Source organism: Rhinoderma darwinii, chromosome 6 (assembly GCF_050947455.1).
Source record: "Rhinoderma darwinii isolate aRhiDar2 chromosome 6, aRhiDar2.hap1, whole genome shotgun sequence".
NCBI classification, from domain to species: domain Eukaryota; kingdom Metazoa; phylum Chordata; class Amphibia; order Anura; family Rhinodermatidae; genus Rhinoderma; species Rhinoderma darwinii.
The window spans coordinates 67,066,426-67,085,213 of record NC_134692.1 but is presented as its reverse complement, the minus strand read 5'-3'; the positions used below and the strand labels follow the sequence as shown (position 1 = coordinate 67,085,213).

At 38.4% G+C, this 18,788-nt stretch overlaps 1 protein-coding gene across 2 annotated transcripts in view; it reads left to right on the top strand.

The window, feature by feature from the left end:
* The window catches only part of TRPM2 (transient receptor potential cation channel subfamily M member 2), a 205,024-nt gene that overhangs the window by 143,703 nt on the left and 42,533 nt on the right, over positions 1-18,788 (top strand). For both annotated transcript variants that reach the window (XM_075829907.1, XM_075829905.1), the window contains one exon: positions 2,553-2,640. In XM_075829907.1, the coding sequence (XP_075686022.1) occupies positions 2,553-2,640 (88 nt within the window). The remainder of the gene's footprint in view (positions 1-2,552; positions 2,641-18,788) is intronic.

The window sequence follows — 18,788 nt, the reverse complement described above, 5'->3', positions numbered from 1 at the left end:
CTTTTCTCCTTTATCTATTGTGAAAATGGAAAAAATTTTATTAGAAAAAACTTTAAAAAGATTTTAATTTTCACGGCCCAAGGCCCCATGCATACGACCCTAGAATTCGTCCATAATTACAGTCCGCGGCCGGATTACGGTCACGGTCGTGTGCAGGGTGCCTAATTCTACTAAATTCAGCAAAAAAACGTGTGGAATCAAAATGCTCACTGTACCCCTCAATAAATTCCTTGAAGGGTGTAGTTTCCCAAATAGGGCCACTTTTTGGGGGTTTCCACTGTTTTGGTCCCACAAGACCTCTTCAAACCTGACATGGTGCCTAAAATATATTCTAATAAAAAGGAAGCCCCAAAATCCACTAATTGCTCATTTTCTTCTGAGGCCTGTGCTTAAGTCCATTAGCACACTAGAGCCACATGTGGGATATTGATAGAAACTGCAGAATCTGGGCAATAAATATTGAGTTGTATTTTCCTGGTAAAACCTTCTGTATTACAGAAAGAAATGGATCAATATGGATTTTCTTTTAAAAAAATATATAATTAAATTTGTAAATTTCACCTCCACTGTGCTTTAATTCCTATGAAACACCTAAAGGGTTAAGAAACTTTCTAAATGCTGTTTTGAATACTTTGAGGTTTGAACTGGTCCCTAAAATATAGGTTTTGAAAATTTTCTTGAAAATGTGAGAAATTGTTGCTAAAGTTCTAAGCCTTGTAACGTCCTAGAAAAATAAAAGAATGTTCAAAAAACGATGAAAACATAAAGTAGACATGGTAAATGTTAACTAGCAACAATTATGTTTACATTTAGAAAAATTCAAATTTTTGCACATTTTTGCAAATTTTATACAAATTTTGGTGTTTTTCACAAATAAATACTAAATGCATCGACCAAATTTTACTACTATACAAGTACAAGTACAATGTGTCATGAGAAAACAAATCTCAGAATCGCTTAGGTGGAAGCAATTCAAAGTTATTACCACATACAGTGACACATGTCAGATTTGAAAAAACAGGTTCTGTCCTGAAGGGGTTAATATGCAGTAGTTGGTTTTTTTTAAATCACGGTTTAATCATTATAGCACGCTATAAGTGCTGAGACGCTTGAATCTTATGTGTTCATGAGATGCGGGCTCCCCCGTTCTCTAACCGCTGATAGACCGCTTTCTCTTTATGCACAGTAATCAGTGACGGGAAGGTGGCGGTAACCTGCATCTCATGAATACATCAGACTCAAACCTCATTCCCTTGCAGCTCGTTACAATGAATAAGCTGTGAGTTTAACGAAACTACTGCATATTAGATACCAGACACAATGCTGAAATCAGGGTGGCTGTCACTGATTCACGCTGCCCTCAGATAGGGCAGCGTAAACATAATAACAGATTGCTTTTAACCCATTACCGACATTTGATGTGACTGTACGTCATAGCCCATAGGGGGAAGTCCACTGCAGGTTTCAACTGTATATTACAGCTGACACATCGCTCTAATGGCCAGGATCGGAGATAACTCAGATAGCGACTGCAATATCTAGGCTGGTAGAAAGTGGGGGCACGTCACTTTGTCTTGGTGCTCCTCTGGCAGGGCTAAATAGCAGTCGGTAACTAGCACTATACATTGCAATACATAAGTATTGCAGTGTAATGTACCCGTGATGTAATAGTCACTTGTTCAAGTCCCCTAGGGGGACTAAAAATAAAAAAAATTGTTCCATAAGGTTAAATTTAAAAAAAGGTCAGAACTATTATAATATTATTTATCCTGCAGGGTGAATGATTTACAAACACCAAAATTGCCGTCTTTTGGTCACCTTCGCTCCTAAAACAATAAAATAATAAGTCATAGTGTATGTACTCCAATATAGTACCAATAAAAACTACAGCTCACCTTTCATACCACTCTATCGACAGAAAGATAAAAAAATAGTTATGGGTCTCAGCATATGAAAATATTTTTTTTTCTTAAAAATAAGTATATCATAAAAAAATATATAAATTTGGTATTACCTTAATTGTATTGATCCGCAAAATAAATGGAACATTTCATTTTTTCCACACATTGAACGCAGTAAAATTAGAATCCAAGAAATAATGGAGAAATCAATGTTTTTTTTTCTTTTCCACCCCACAAATATTTTTTTTTATTTTTCAGTAGATTATATGGTACAATAAATTACACAGTTAAAAAACTACAACTACATCTCCTGCAAAAAAGAAGCCACCATATAGCAATGTCCACTGAAAAGTAAAAAAGTTATGGCTTTTGGAAGACGTGGAGGAAAAAACAAAAATAAAAAAATAAAAAATGGCTTTGGCTGCAAGGCGTTAAACAACTATTTTTACTTTTCAAAGGCTTAAATCAGTATATAATATAATCATCCACTTGGTGCTTTATTTCTTTACCATTGATCACCAATCTTCCATTCCTTTTCACTCTTTCTTATGAAAAGCTCGGCAAGCCACTTCTGCTATACCATTAGGAGGCCCTATCTGTGTGAACTTGGCAGCACTTTGTATTGTCATAAATATTACCTCTTATTTTTAGAATAAACACAGTGGTGGACATGCTTGAATTGGATCAAGTGAAAAGGACTTGCTCCATGGAAAACAGACTGGCTTTCTTAGAAGAACAGGTATTTTTTTCTTTCATTTATAAATGTTGTAGTATACATTGATTAAATAAATATTAGGCCCTGTGCCCTGTGATGTAAGTTTAGCGTGTACGCCAGGAAAGTTTCGGACATACACGCTAAACGTGTATATAGACTTCCATTGCTAGACGAAGGCCAAAAGAGTGTCCTTTTGGCCTCCGTCTGGCCAGTTGTCTGGCATATCACAAAATAAAAAGGGATGGAATAGCGTAGTAAAACTATGCTATTCCATCCCGTGGAGTCCTGTAAAAAAGAAGTATACTGAAGGCCATAAAAGTCTATGGGTGAAGGATGCCACTGTATCTGTCACAGGTCTCTGTTAAATGGATACCTTGGGAAGCTCCAGTGGTGTCACTGTTCATATATGGACATTATCACTGGAGCTTCCCCAGCCAGAGAACACTGTGAAGCACAGTACTCAACAAATGCTGTGCCCGTATAAAGATTGGCTCTGACTAGCCATGCCGATGATCTGCTACCATGGCAGAGAATGGCTTAAGCCTGCCCTCCTTGCTACTTTGCCAGAGCTTGTCGCTCAGTCTGTGATCTGGAGGACGCAGGGCAGCCCAGCTCCAAGTTCCTGCCAAAGCAGGTGAAGAGGCAATATGTGTAGAAAGAATGTAACAACTTGTCAAACTAAACTTTTTTGGCTTTTCCACTTATTCTACTTTTTAATGGGGGTCAATCCTACACCATAATCCATGACTAATATCACTACTACAGTCATACCCACTCACACCATGAGAAAGGTCCTGGATTTAAGGACTAAAATGTTGCACGTGGGCTAATAAAGTCCAACCCTTTAACTTATTTTTGGAGTGCTGCCTATTTTCTTATTATTTTATACCTAAGGCTTACAAGCTACAAGCCGTGGAATTTGCACCCACCATTGGCTATTATTATTTGGTGCTGCTCTGATTTCTTTATGTATAAATCCAAAGAAACAGCAATAGACAACGACATGTAAAAGGGTGCACACCTCAGGACCTTGACCTCTAGTCCTTCCAAATACAAAAAATCCCAAAAGAAAAGACAGCACTCCATACAGTTTCAGTGAACAAGTGATACTTTTTTTTATCCAATAAAGTGCGACGTTTCAGCCCACATACCGGGCTTTGCTTGAGAATAAAAGTGTCACTTGTTCACTGGAACCATATGGAGTGCTGCCTATTCTTTTGGGATTTAAATATACTGTATATATATATATATATATATATATATATAAAAAGAACCATAGGACGAAATAACGGCACCAGGACTTCCAGACAGATGAAAAAAAGGGTGGATTTATTCACCTCAAGTGAGCAGCAACGTTTCGGTTCGTCACAGAACCTTTCTCGAGCTGTGGTGAATAAATCCACCCTTTTTTTCACCTATCTGGAAGTCCTGGTGCCGTTATATCGCCCTATGTTTCTTATGTATTTTGCTTGGGGAACTGAATCATCCTCTGGTAACGTGCACATGGCCTAATGTATAGCTGTATGGAGTGCTGTGTTAATTTACAATTGGACTGTATATATATATATATATATGTATATATATATATATATATATATATGCAAGTCACTGCAAAAACGCATGCGTTTTACGGTGCGTTTTTTAGCCGCGTGGCCAAAAACGCGGCAAAACTGCATTGTGTAAATACACCCTTGGACTTCTATTTTTGAAAGCATTCTTTACTTCGCAGGATTTTTCCACAACTGTTTAAAACTTTTCACAGTACTACATATATATATATATATATATATATATATATATATATATACAGCACACAAAAAAATGGCGACAGCACACTGTGAACACCAATGTCATTGCGGATCCATTTCCTTCTATTGGCTGCGGACACCTTTCCGAATCGCTGCGTGATTACGGGCTCAGCCATGTGCATGATACCTAACCCCACATATATGAATCACATAAACAACACAAGTTTGAAAAGCACGTTCCAACAAAATTAAACAAAACGCGTATACAGGGGCAAGAACGCCTGTGACTGCAAAATTATACCGCACACAAAAAAATGGCGACATCACTCTGCGAAAGGTAATGCCACCTAAACCGCTAAATATAAATAAATGTGCATTACTGCTAAATCTACTTACAATAGGGAGTTCTTAAAGCACATTTTGATCAAATTGTGTTTGCCCACCTGCCACGACAAGCCGTCCTCCATAGGTGAGGACCTACTGTGCACATACACCCAGAACTGGGACTAAACCTACATATATCTGTGGATGGTAGAAACCAGCATTAAACTAATTAAAATCACCCTAGGCAGAATCGGAGGAGTGCAAGATCAAAAAATGGAGGCAAGCACTAACTCCACATATATGAATCACATAAGCAAAACAAAAGTTTGAACAGCACATTCCAACAAATGGAATATATATAATTTGTTTTATACCTATTTCATATACCAGCAATATAACTTTTTTTTATATATACACATTTACTGGTGTCAGGGCCTAGGGGGATATCTAGCGATGAGGGATCATAACTTTATCCATTTAAGTACTACATTGGGGTGCAGGAGGAAAAAGCGGCAAAGCAAATATGGGAACAAGGCTCGAACTTGTCATCCTGAACATGTTCTCTGATCTGTGGGCAGCGTGTTATAGGACAGGAGTAGCTGAGCAGAATGATATATATGTTTGTGGGGAAAAATTCACTATACAGTAACTTAGAATTGACTAATTCTGCTCAACTTAGTCTAGTCGACTACGCTATTGCTTCCGGCAAAACTATGGGTCCGGTGCACAACAGAGACTAACGGAAACCATGGGCACTGGATCTGTCACCATTTAAATCAATGGTGATGGAAACGGAAACCTCTGGTTTCCGTTTGTGTCTGTTTAGGGTCCCGTTCTGACGGAAAGCTCCAACGGAAAGCTCCGACGGAACATCAGAATGGGACCCCAACACAGAGGTGAACGAAGCCTAACATCTACTACATTATCTGTACTGTGTATAAATGCGCCTGTTTGGGTATATATGGGTCTATATGTGAATGTGTTTTTGTGCTTGTATTTATGTGCTTTTTATGTATTTGTATATATTCCAGTCCATGTATTTATGAGCCGGTGTGTGGTAGGACACACATGTGTGTTGGTGTGTGTGTGTATATATATATATATATATATATATATGTGTGTGTGTGTTTGTATGTCTATATATTTACCTGTATGTTTGTATATATTCCAGATGTGTGTGTATATTTATATTTGCCTGTTTGTCTAAATATCTGACTTTATGTATGTGCAGTACATATGTTCCAGTATGTGCGTGTCTATATATGTGGTTAATTTTTGGTTTGTGTAGGGCAGCAATAGAGAGCACCGCACAGGGCGCCATCCAACCTAAGGCCGACCCTGTTCATGGTGACAATCAGTGGGCGAAAATGTAATTTCTGACTGATGAAAATCTCTTCTATCGGTCAGAAATTTAACAGGCTTACTCTAGTGTTAATTGTTATTGCTATGTCTGTAGCATGTAACAGGCTTCGCTAGAGAAGCGGTCAGAGTATTTTACACTAAAGCTGGTTTACAGACAGGATAGGGCCAATGTTAAATGTATAAACTTTATTGATGTTTGTGTGTGTGGTATGAGTGCTTGGTGCGGCTTACTTGATGCAGTGAACCAGATGCTGGTAATCCTCCTCCTCTCTCTGCATGCTGTCAGCTGCTCCCTGCTGGTCCCCCTCTACTCCTTCAAACAGGAGCTACAAATCGATCCATCTCCCACTTCTTGGCTTTAAAACAAGACCAAAATTGTGTCTCTAGCCTCAATCTAGCCTGTGCTATGTCTATTTGTAGCAAGAATGTATAAGATACGTCCTTGGCTACTTGAAGGGGTTTTTCCATAATCAGTATTTATTAGCTATCCACAGGATAGGTGATAAATATTTGATCAGTGGGGTCCAACCGCTGGGACCGCCACTGATAACAAGAATGGTCCTACCGTGCAATTCCTGTGAGCCCCATATGAATGAAGCGGGACTGCTCTTGCTCGGCCACCGCTCCATTTGTTTCTTTCGGGCTGCCGAGCACTATCTTTGGCAGCCCCATAGAAATTAATGGAGCCTTGGTAGTATGAAGCTCATAGGTAAGCCCATTCTCGTGATCGGCAGGGGTCCCAGCGGTCGGACCAAACCGGTCAGATATTTATCACCTATCCTGTGGATAGGTGATAAATATTAATTATGGGCAAACTATACTACACTTTCTGACTTTCATAAATATTGATTTAATTAGCGAGTTTTTCCGAAGGGTCTTACCTGTAGTTATGACTTAATACTTAACAAAGGAACTTCTGGAAAAGCAATTTACGTGCTGAAATCGTAAGGTGAGATACGAAATTAATTTACATTGGATCAGTGGTATAGAGCTGCCAACTGGATACTCAAACACTAAATTTATAAACCACATTTAGCTTACGAGGAAAATACATCTAAGATCGTACCTAACACCTTCTAGATATTCAAACTTTTCAACAGAAATCTCTAATATATGCTGGAGAAGATGTGGACACGCCGGATCTACATTACATATGTGGAGGTCCTGTCCAACTATTGTACTCCTATGGAAATAACTATTTCAATTGATTTCTGAGATATCTGGTGTTCCTCTTCGGGGACCGCCAGAATTAGCAGTGTTAGATTTGGGTCTGGAAGACATTCCACCTACAGTCAGGGTTATATCCCATCACATTCTTATAGCAACTAGAATGGCTATAGCCTTCCCTGTCAGAGGTTATTAGAAGAGTAAATGTTAACCGTAGTCATGAAACTTCTTTGTTTTATTGCTTTACTATACACCAACGTAACCTGAAACACTTCAATGTATGGATGTGTTCAAAATATTTTGTGTGAAATGCGCTATATTATTACTTTAATGGATTATTAAGGTTCCATCTTATGTGTGGCACAGTATATGTTTAATTTTAATTTACTGTAATTTAGATATTTTCTTTAGGTCTCACCACATTGGGAGACCTTGGGGACGAGGCCCATTACTGTATTGTTTTTCATTGTGTAAAAACTCAATAAAAATGTTATTGTTTAGAAAACAAACACAAAAAAAAATGCTGCGTCCTGAAGTTAAACTAGGCTGTGTAGTTTAAGGGCTTTTTTGATCTTTTGAAAAACACAGAAAAATACAAATGTTTGTCTGAATGGTCAACAGATGATGCATCACAGCTCAGAAGTAGTTATTTTTCATTATGTTGCCTGACTCTGCACAGCACTGTTGTTTTCATTTTGCTAGGGCTTGCTGTGGGCGGGAATTACCATGTGAAGGACTTTAGTTCCCATAATTCTCCTCCCCTCTCACAGATATTGCCTATATTTAAATCTGTCTGCCTGCTCCTCTATTACAAGGTGTAAATTAGTGCTATAATTACTCACTGTCTGCTACTCAGACACAACTTTGCTGTTCACTGCTATGCCATGCACCATTTGCTGTCTAGCGTGTAAAACTCGATTCCCTCCTGAGACAGGGAGGAAGGAGAGCTGGGAGCAATGGAGATGAGCGGCATGTGATGTGTGAAGTCCTGTACTTCGGGGAGGGAGCATATAACAATGTGTTTAGTGTACGGAACATCACACACTAGGACTGTATGTAAAAATGGCTTTACAGAGGCATTTCAGCTACTGACAGCACATTAGTAAGTGATTCATCTAACTGAGGTTAAACTATTTGCACACAATTTTTAAAGATTATAAAACCCCTTTAAGGGGTTAATCTATAGTGTAAAGTTCTATGGCATCCCTTATGCAGTCCACATAAACACATAACAAAAGACCAAATATTTGGCATACAATTACATTATGATCTAAATGTAAAAAAGGCTACATTGGTAAAAAAGTATTAGAAAATTGTGTTTTTTGAGTGAAGACAATGACAAACAATGTTTCTCTTATGCTGCATTCAGATGGCCATAATACGACTCCATATGGGAGCCATATATCAAGTGCTTAAAATGGGATTGAATCCTGCCAGAGCAAATGTTTTTTTCTTGGCAAAGGTTTAATAGCATGTGATTTTGTTCTTTGCCCAATATATGGCTCCTGTATGAATCCATACTACGGTCCTCTAAATATAGCCCTATGACCAGGGGCGGATTAAGGGTACCATGGGCCCCGGCACTTTTTCAGGTCTGCCCCCCCCCTGCGAACTTCGAAGGCCCTGTACCGTATATACTTGAAGATTTCTGTTTAGGCGGCCACAGATCTGGCACGGTTTTAATTTAGCTGTAAAAGCAGAATGAGCCATATAGAATAAAGAAAGCAGAATACTTTGAGACACTGAAGTGGTCAGGAGCTTTATAACTTTTTTTATTTTTTACGTCACTGGACTGGTGTGTGAAAGATTATTTTTTTGCGGGAGGAGTTATAGTTTTTATTTGCACCATGTAAAGTACCATATAATGGGTGAATTGGAAAAAACTGAGATTCCTCCATGGTTTTTTTGATTTAGGTTTTATTGTATATATTTACCTTCTCTGAAGGTAAAAGTAGATTTAACATATACTTTTACCTTCAGAGAAGGTAAATATATACAGACCCAGAACCAAGCTCAGCACATATATACAGCCCCAGAACCAAGCTCTGTACATATATACAGCACCAGAACCAAGCTCAGTACATATATACAGCACTAGAACCAAGCTCAGTACGTAAATACAGACCCAGAACCAAGCTCAGCACATATATACAGCCCAGAACCAAGCTCTGTACATATATACAACACCAGAACCAAGCTCAGTACAGATATACATCCCCAGAACCAAGCTCAGTACATATATATATATATATATATAACTCCAGAACCAAGCTCAGTATATATATATATATATATATATATACACAACACCAGAACCAAGCTCAGTACATACATACATCCCCAGAACTAAGCTCAGTACATATATATTTATAACTCCAGAACCAAGCTCAGTATATATATTGTGACAGGACCAGGGGAAAAGTAGTGGACGGAGTGTACGTCTCACCCAGGTTCCTGTCATATACATTTTAAAACAGCCAGGGAATTGAGCTAGAAGGAAAATGTGTTTTCCTTGCTCAAGGGTTTTCTGGAAAACCTTTGTAAAAGGGCCTGGTTGTTTGAATAGGGAGAGTTGGGAGGGTTCCTATTCCACCAGCCACTTCAGGTATTGCATTGTGGCTAATTACCTGCACAGCTGAGGTGTGCTTTAACCCCTTAATGACCGGGCCATTTTGCATGTTAATGACCAAGGATTATTTTTTGTTTTTTCACGGTCACATTCCAAGAGTCGTAACTTTTTTTTTATTCTGTCGACATAGCCGTATAAGGGCTTGTTTTTTGCGGGGCGAGTTGGATTTTGTAATTGCACCATTTTTAGATGCTTACAATATATTGATTAACTTTTATTAACTTTATTTTAGGAGAGGATTGAAAATAAGCAGCTATTCCAGCATTCATTTTCACGTTATAAATTTACGCCGTTTACTATGCAGCGTAAATAACATGTTAACTTTATTCTATGGGTCGGCACGATTACGGGGATACCAAATATGTAAAGGTTTTATATGTTTTCCTACGTTTGCACAATAAAAACCCTTTTAGAAAAAAATTACTTGTTTTTCCATCGCCGCGTTCCAAGAGCCGTCATTTTTTTATTTTTCCGTCGATGTGGCCGTATGTGGGTTTGATTTTTGCGGGCCAATGTGTAGTTTTCATTAGTACTATTTTGGGGTACATAGGACTTATAGATTAACTTTTATTTTATTTTTTATGGGGGGAATGGGAGAAAAGAGAGAATTTTGCGGTTTTTTTTGGACGCCGTTCATCCGGCGGTTTAATTAATGTGTTCATTTTATTGGTCAAGTTGTTACGATCGCGGGGATACCATATATGTGTATGTGTTATTTGTTTTGACACTTTTACTGAATAAAACCACTTTTTGGGTAAAAAAAGTAGTTTTATTTGATTTTGACTGTAATTATTATTATTTTTTTCCACAAACTTTATTTAACTGATTGACATTTTTTTTTTAAGTCCCACCAGGGGACTTCACTATGCGATGTGCCGATCGTATATATAATGCTTTGGTATACTTCGTATACCAAAGCATTATTGCCTGTCAGTGTAAAACTGACAGGCAACCTGTTAGGTCATGCCTCCGGCATCGCCTAACAGGCAGTTGCTGAAGACAGACCTGGGGGTCTTTGTTAGACCCCCGGCTGTCATGGAAACCTGACGGCGACCCGCGATTTGTTTGCGGGGGCGCCGATCGGGTGACAGAGGGAGCTCCCTCCCTCTGTCAAACACATTAGATGCCGCTGTCACTATTGACAGCGGCATTTAATGCGTTAAACTGCCGGAATCGGAGCGCGCTTCGATTCCGGCAGTTGCAGCAGGAGCCAGGCTGTGTATAACAGCCGTGCTCCTGCCGCTGATCGCGTGGGTACAGTGACAGTACCCGCGCCATCACAGGACGGATATATCCGTCCTCCTGCGCGAACTAGCAGCTGCTGAGGACGGATATATCCGTCCTTCGGCGTTAAGGAGTTAAACAGAGGCAGAGTTCAGTCTCTCTCTGCTCCTGGGAAAGCTGGATGTGAGTAAAGCAACTGTGGTGTTGTGTTTGGGAGTTGGAGCTCTAGGCTCAGCTCTTTGTAGTTAGGAACTGCATGTTTAGTTAGTGGTCAGAGGGCCTAGGATTTACTTTATGTATTCATTTGTTTTCTGCTACGGCTTTTTTACCTAATAAAACTGGCTGAGGCCAGTAGTACCACACCGTGACTGGACTGTAGTCTGTTCTTACTGTGCCAAAAGTGCCTGTCTACCCCAGGAGACAGCGATCCGGTGGGCGGCCCCTTACAATATATATACACAGTATATATATCTATCTATCTATCTATATATACATACACACACACTACCGTTCAAAAGTTTGGGGTCACCCTGACAATTTTGTGTTTTCCATGAAAACTCACACTTATATTTATCAAATGAGTTGCAAAATGACTAGAAAATATAGTCAAGACATTGACAAGGTTAGAAATAATGATTTTTATTTGAAATAATAATTTTCTCCTTCAAACTTTGCTTTCGTCAAAGAATGCTCCATTTGCAGCAATTACAGCATTGCAGACCTTTGGCTTTCTAGCTGTTAATTTGCTGAGGTAATCGGGAGAAATTTCACCCCATGCTTCCAGAAGCCCCTCCCACAAGTTGGATTGGCTTGATGGGCACTTCTTGCGTGCCATACGGTCAAGCTGCTCCCACAACAACTCCTTGGGGTTGAGATCTGGTGACTGCGCTGGCCACTCCATTACAGATAGAATACCAGCTGCCTGCTTCTTCCCTAAATAGTTCTTGCATAATTTGAAGTTGTGCTTTGGGTCATTGTCCTGTTGTAGGATGAAATTGGCACCAATCAAGCACTGTCCACAGGGTAGGGCATGGCGTTGCAAAATGGAGTGATAGCCTTCCTTATTCAAAATCCCTTTTACCTTGTACAAATCTCTCACTTTACCAGCACCAAAGCAACCCCAGACCATCACATTACCTCCACTATGCTTGACAGATGGTGTCAGGCACTCTTCCAGCATTTTTTCAGTTGTTCTACGTCTCACAAATGTTCTTCTGTGTGATCCAAACACCTCAAACTTCGATTCGTCTGTCCATAACACTTTTTTCCAATCTTCCTCTGTCCAATGTCTGTGTGCTTTTTCCCATATTAATCTTTTCCTTTTATTAGCCAGTCTCAGAGATGGCTTTTTCTTTACCACTCTGCCCTGAAGGCCAGCATCCCGGAGTCGCCTCTTCACTGTAGACGTTGACACTGGCATTTTGCGGGTACTATTTAATGAAGCTGCCAGTTGAGGACCTGTGAAGCGTCTATTTCTCAAACTAGAGACTCTAATGTACTTGTCTTGTTGCTCAGTTCTGCAGCGGGGCTCTCACTTCTCTTTCTACTCTGGTTAGAGCCTGTTTGTGCTGTCCTCTGAAGCGAGTAGTACACACCGTTGTAGGAAATCTTCAGTTTTTGGCAATTTCTCGCATGGAATAGCCTTCATTTCTAAGAACAAGAATAGACTGTCGAGTTTCACATGAAAGCTCTTTTTCTAGCCATTTTGAGAGTTTAATCGAACCCATAAATGTAATGCTCCAGATTCTCAACTAGCTCAAAGGAAGGTCAGTTTTATAGCTCCTCTAAACAGCAAAACTGTTTACAGTGGTGCTAACATAATTGCACAAGGGTTTTCAAATGTTTTTTAATCATCCATTAGCCTTCTAACACAGTTAGCAAACACAATGTACCATTAGAACACTGGAGTGATGGTTGCTGGAAATGGGCCTCTATACACCTATGTAGATATTGCATTAAAAACCAGACATTTGCAGCTAGAATAGTCATTTAGCACATTAACAATGTATAGAGTGTATTTCTGATTAATTTAATGTTTTCTTCATTGAAAAAAAACTGTGCTTTTCTTTCAAGAATAAGGAAATTTCTAAGTGACCCTAAACTTTTGTATGGTAGTGTGTATATGTATATGTATATATATATATATATATATATATATATATATATATATATATATATATATATATATATATATATATTATATGTATACACAGCACCAGAACCAAGCTCAGTACATATATATAGCACCCAAACAAATACAGTTCAATACAGAGATCATTTGCAAATTCAGTTAAGCCCCTGCTGTATAAATTTGCACATGATAAAACAACAGCTCCCAGTATAGCCTGAACAATGGTTAGGATATGCTGGGAGTTGCTGTTTAACAAAAAGAATGCTACCATCCGTCATCTTGCTGCAGATCATACAGTGACTACAGTACTGATCTGTCACAGGTAGAATAAACATTTACATTGAGTGACTCACCGGTGACGCCTCAGATTATTTTTTGTTCTTTTTCTCTTTTCTTCTCCATCCGGTGCAGACCGCAATGATTACTTCTCCCGGGCACGGCCCATTTCTGCAGTTTGCAGCTCAGATGTCTTCGGCTCCTCACTTTTCCAACATTTCCGCACCTGTAAACGAAGATAAAATTCTGATGATGCCACACTCTATGCTTCTAAATATAATAGTATCATACAATGAATATAATAGTACTATACACTGTACTCCTGAATATAATATTACTATACACTGTGCTGCTGAATATAATAGTATCATATACTGTGCTCCTGAAAATAATATTACTATACACTTTTCCCCTGAATATAATAGTACTATACACTGTACTCCTGAATATAATAGCACTATACACTGTGCTCCTGAATATAATAGCACTATACACTGTGCTCCTGAATATAATATTACTATACACTGCGCCCCTGAATATAATAGTACTATACACTGCACCCCTGAATATAATAGTATTATACACTGTACTCCTGAATATAATAGTACTATACACTATACTCCTGAATATAATAATACTATACACTGTACTCCTGAATATAATAGTATTATACACTGTACTCCTGAATTTAATAGCACTATACACTGTGCTCCTAAATATAATAGTACTATACACTGTGCTCCTGAATATAATAGTACTATACACTGTACTCCTGAATATAATAGCACTATACACTGTGCTCCTGAATATAATCGTACTATACTCTGTGCTTCTGAATAGAATAGCGCTATACACTGTGCTCCTGAATATAATAGTACTATACACTGCACCCTTGAAAATAATAGTACTATACACTGTACTCCTGAATATAATAGTACCATACACTTTACTCCTGAATATAATAATATTATACACTACACTACTGAATATAATAGTACTATACACTACACTGCTGAATATAATAGTACTATACACTGTACTCCTGAATATAATAGTACTATACACTAAGCTCCTGAATATAATCGTACTATACACTGTTCTCCTGAATATAATCGTACTATACACTGTACTCCTGAATATAATAGTACTATACACTGTACTCCTGAATATAATAGTACTATGCACTGTGCTCCTGAGTAGAATAGCACTATACACTGTGCTCCTGAATATAATAGTGCTATACACTGTACTCCTAAATATAATAGTACTATACACTGTGCTCCTGAACATAATAGTACTATACACTGTGCTCCTGAATATAATAGTACTATACACTGTACTCCTAATTATAATAGTACTATACACTGTGCTCCTGAATATAATAGTACACTGTGCTCCTGAATATAATAGTACTGTACACTGCACCCCTGAATATAATAGTACTATACACTGTGCCCCTGAATATAATAGTGCTATACACTACGCTCCTGAATTTAATCATACTATACACTGTATTCCTGAATATAATAGCACTATACACTGCACTCCTGAATATAATAGTACTATACACTGCGCCCCTGAATGTAATAGTACTATACACTGTGCTCCTGAATAGAATCGTACTATACACTGTACTCCTGAATATAATAGCACTATACACTGCACTCCTGAATATAATAGTACTATACACTGCACTCCTGAATATAAAAGTACTATACACTGCGCCCCTGAATGTAATAGTACCATACACTGTACTCCTGAATATAATAGTACTATACACTGTACTCCTAATTATAATAGTACTATACACTGTGCTCCTGAATATAATAGTACACTGTGCTCCTGAATATAATAGTACTGTACACTGCACCCCTGAATATAATAGTACTATACACTGTGCCCCTGAATATAATAGTGCTATACACTACGCTCCTGAATTTAATCATACTATACACTGTATTCCTGAATATAATAGCACTATACACTGCACTCCTGAATATAATAGTACTATACACTGCACCCCTGAATGTTATAGTACCATACACTGTACTCCTGAATATAATAGTACTATACACTGCGCTCCTGAATATAATAGTACTATACACTGTGCTCCTGAATATAATAGTACTATACACTGCGCTCCTGAATATAATAGTACTATACACTGTACTCCTGAATATAATAGTGCTATACACTGCGCTCCTGAATATAATAGTACTATACACTGTATTCCTGAATATAATAGCACTATACACTGCACTCCTGAATATAATAGTACTATACACTGTGCTCCTGAATATAATCGTACTATACACTGTGCCCCTGAATGTAATAGTACTATACACTGTGCTCCTGAATAGAATCGTACTATACACTGTACTCCTGAATATAATAGCACTATACACTGCACTCCTGAATATAATAGTACTATACACTGCACTCCTGAATATAATAGTACTATACACTGCGCCCCTGAATGTAATAGTACCATACACTGTACTCCTGAATACAATAGTACTAAACACTGTGCTCCTAAATATAATAGTACTATACACTGCGCTCCTGAATATAATAGTGCTATACACTGTACTCCTGAATATAATAGTACTATACACTGCGCTCCTGAATATAATAGTACTATACACTGTACTCCTGAATATAATAGTACTATACACTACGCTCCTGAATAGAATAGCACTATACACTGTGCTCCTGAATATAATAGTACTATACACTGCGCCCCTGAATATAATACTATACACAGCGCCCTTGAATATAATAGTACTATACACTGTACTCCTGAATATAATAGTATTATACACTGCACTCCTGAATATAATAGTATCATACACTGTGCTCCTGAATATAATAGTACTATACACTGTACTCCTGAATATAATAGCACTATACATTGTGCTCCTGAATATAATAGTACTATATACTACGCTCCTGAATATAATAGTACTATACACTGCACTCCTGAATATAATAGTACTATACACTGCACCCCTGAATGTAATAGTACCATACACTGTACTCCTGAATATAATAGTACTATACACTGTGCTCCTAAATATAATACTACTATACACTGCGCTCCTGAATATAATAGTACTATACACTGTGCTCCTGAATATAATAGTACTATACACTGCGCTCCTGAATATAATAGTACTATACACTGTACTCCTGAATATAATAGTGCTATACACTGCGCTCCTGAATATAATAGTACTATACACTGTATTCCTGAATATAATAGCACTATACACTGCACTCCTGAATATAATAGTACTATACACTGTGCTCCTGAATATAATCGTACTATACACTGTACCCCTGAATGTAATAGTACTATACACTGTGCTCCTGAATAGAATCGTACTATACACTGTACTCCTGAATATAATAGCACTATACACTGCACTCCTGAATATAATAGTACTATACACTGCACTCCTGAATATAATAGTACTATACACTGCGCCCCTGAATGTAATAGTACCATACACTGTACTCCTGAATATAATAGTACTATACACTGTGCTCCTAAATATAATAGTACTATACACTGCGCTCCTGAATATAATAGTGCTATACACTGTACTCCTGAATATAATAGTACTATACACTGCGCTCCTGAATATAATAGTACTATACACTGTACTCCTGAATATAATAGTACTATACACTACGCTCCTGAATAGAATAGCACTATACACTGTGCTCCTGAATATAATAGTGCTATACACTGCGCCCCTGAATATAATACTATACACAGCGCCCTTGAATATAATAGTACTATACACTGTACTCCTGAATATAATAGTATTATACACTGCACTCCTGAATATAATAGTATCATACACTGTGCTCCTGAATATAATAGTACTATACACTGTACTCCTGAATATAATAGCACTATACATTGTGCTCCTGAATATAATAGTACTATATACTACGCTCCTGAATATAATCGTACTATACACTGTGCTCCTGAATACAATAGTATTATACACTGCACTCCTAAATATAATAGTGCTATACACTGCGCCCCTGAATATAATAGTACTATACACTGCACTCTTGAATATAATAGTACTGTACACCGCACCCCTGAATATAATAGTACTATACACTGTACTCCTGAATATAATAGTTCTATACACTGCACTCCTGAATATAATAGCACTATACACTGCACTCCTCAATATAATAGTACTATTCACTGTGCCCCTGAATATGTGTGTGTGTGTGTGTGTGTGTGTCTGTCGGTCTGTCTGTCTGTCTATGTGTGTCTGTGTGTATAGGAGACAGCATATCTATAGCACTACGACCCTACAAACTATGGATAGGATTAGACACAGTGGCTCAGCAGACAGTATCACACATGATAGGATTAGATACAGTGGCTCAGCAGACAGTATCACACATGATAGGATTAGATATAGGGCACAGTTCGCTGGACATTGCGGCTCCAGCGCTGGACCCAGAATAGGTAAGTATAAGAATTGTTTTGCTTTTTTATGTTACTAATTTTTTTTGTGTGTTTGTGTTATTTTACAGGTTCGGTTGTTGGACTACGTCGGATTCAATGACAGCGTTTTTTTTATTCTCAATAAAATGGTTAATGAGGGTTGTGTTTGTTTTTTTATTTCAATAAAATATTTTTTCTATGTCCTTGTATTTTTTTAAACTTTATTATTACCGCCTTGTTAATAGCTGCCGGCTGATTGACAACATCCATTACTAAGCGGGGCTTAATGTTAGCAGGCAGAGAGGCTAACACCAACCCCCACTACCCCGGTACCCACCGCCACCAGTGGTACTGGGAAGAGCTGGGTACGAACCAGTACCCGACCATCTGTAGTGATGGTCGGGTACTGGGTCAGCCACAGGCTGGTAATATCAGCCTGGGAAAGGCCAAAAATAGTGACCCTTCCCCCCCTGGTAATGCTAGGCTGTTGCTATTGTATCTGGCGGGGTCCCCCCCATTTTTCATAACCAGCCAGATACAAGAAAGCAGCAGCAGGTTACCATTACCAGGGGGAAAGGGCCACAGTTTTTGGCCTTTCCCAGCCTAATAATACCAGCTTGCGGCCACCCCATTGCCCGACCATCACTACAGATGGTCAGGTACTGGATCATACCCGGCTTTTCCTGACACCCCTGGTGGCGGTGGGTACCGGGGTAATAATGGGGGTTAGTGTTAGCCTCTGTACCGGCTAACACTAAGCCTCGCCTTAGTAATGGATGCTGTCAATCAGCCGGCGGCCATTACTAAGTCGGTAGTAATAACGTTTAAAAAACA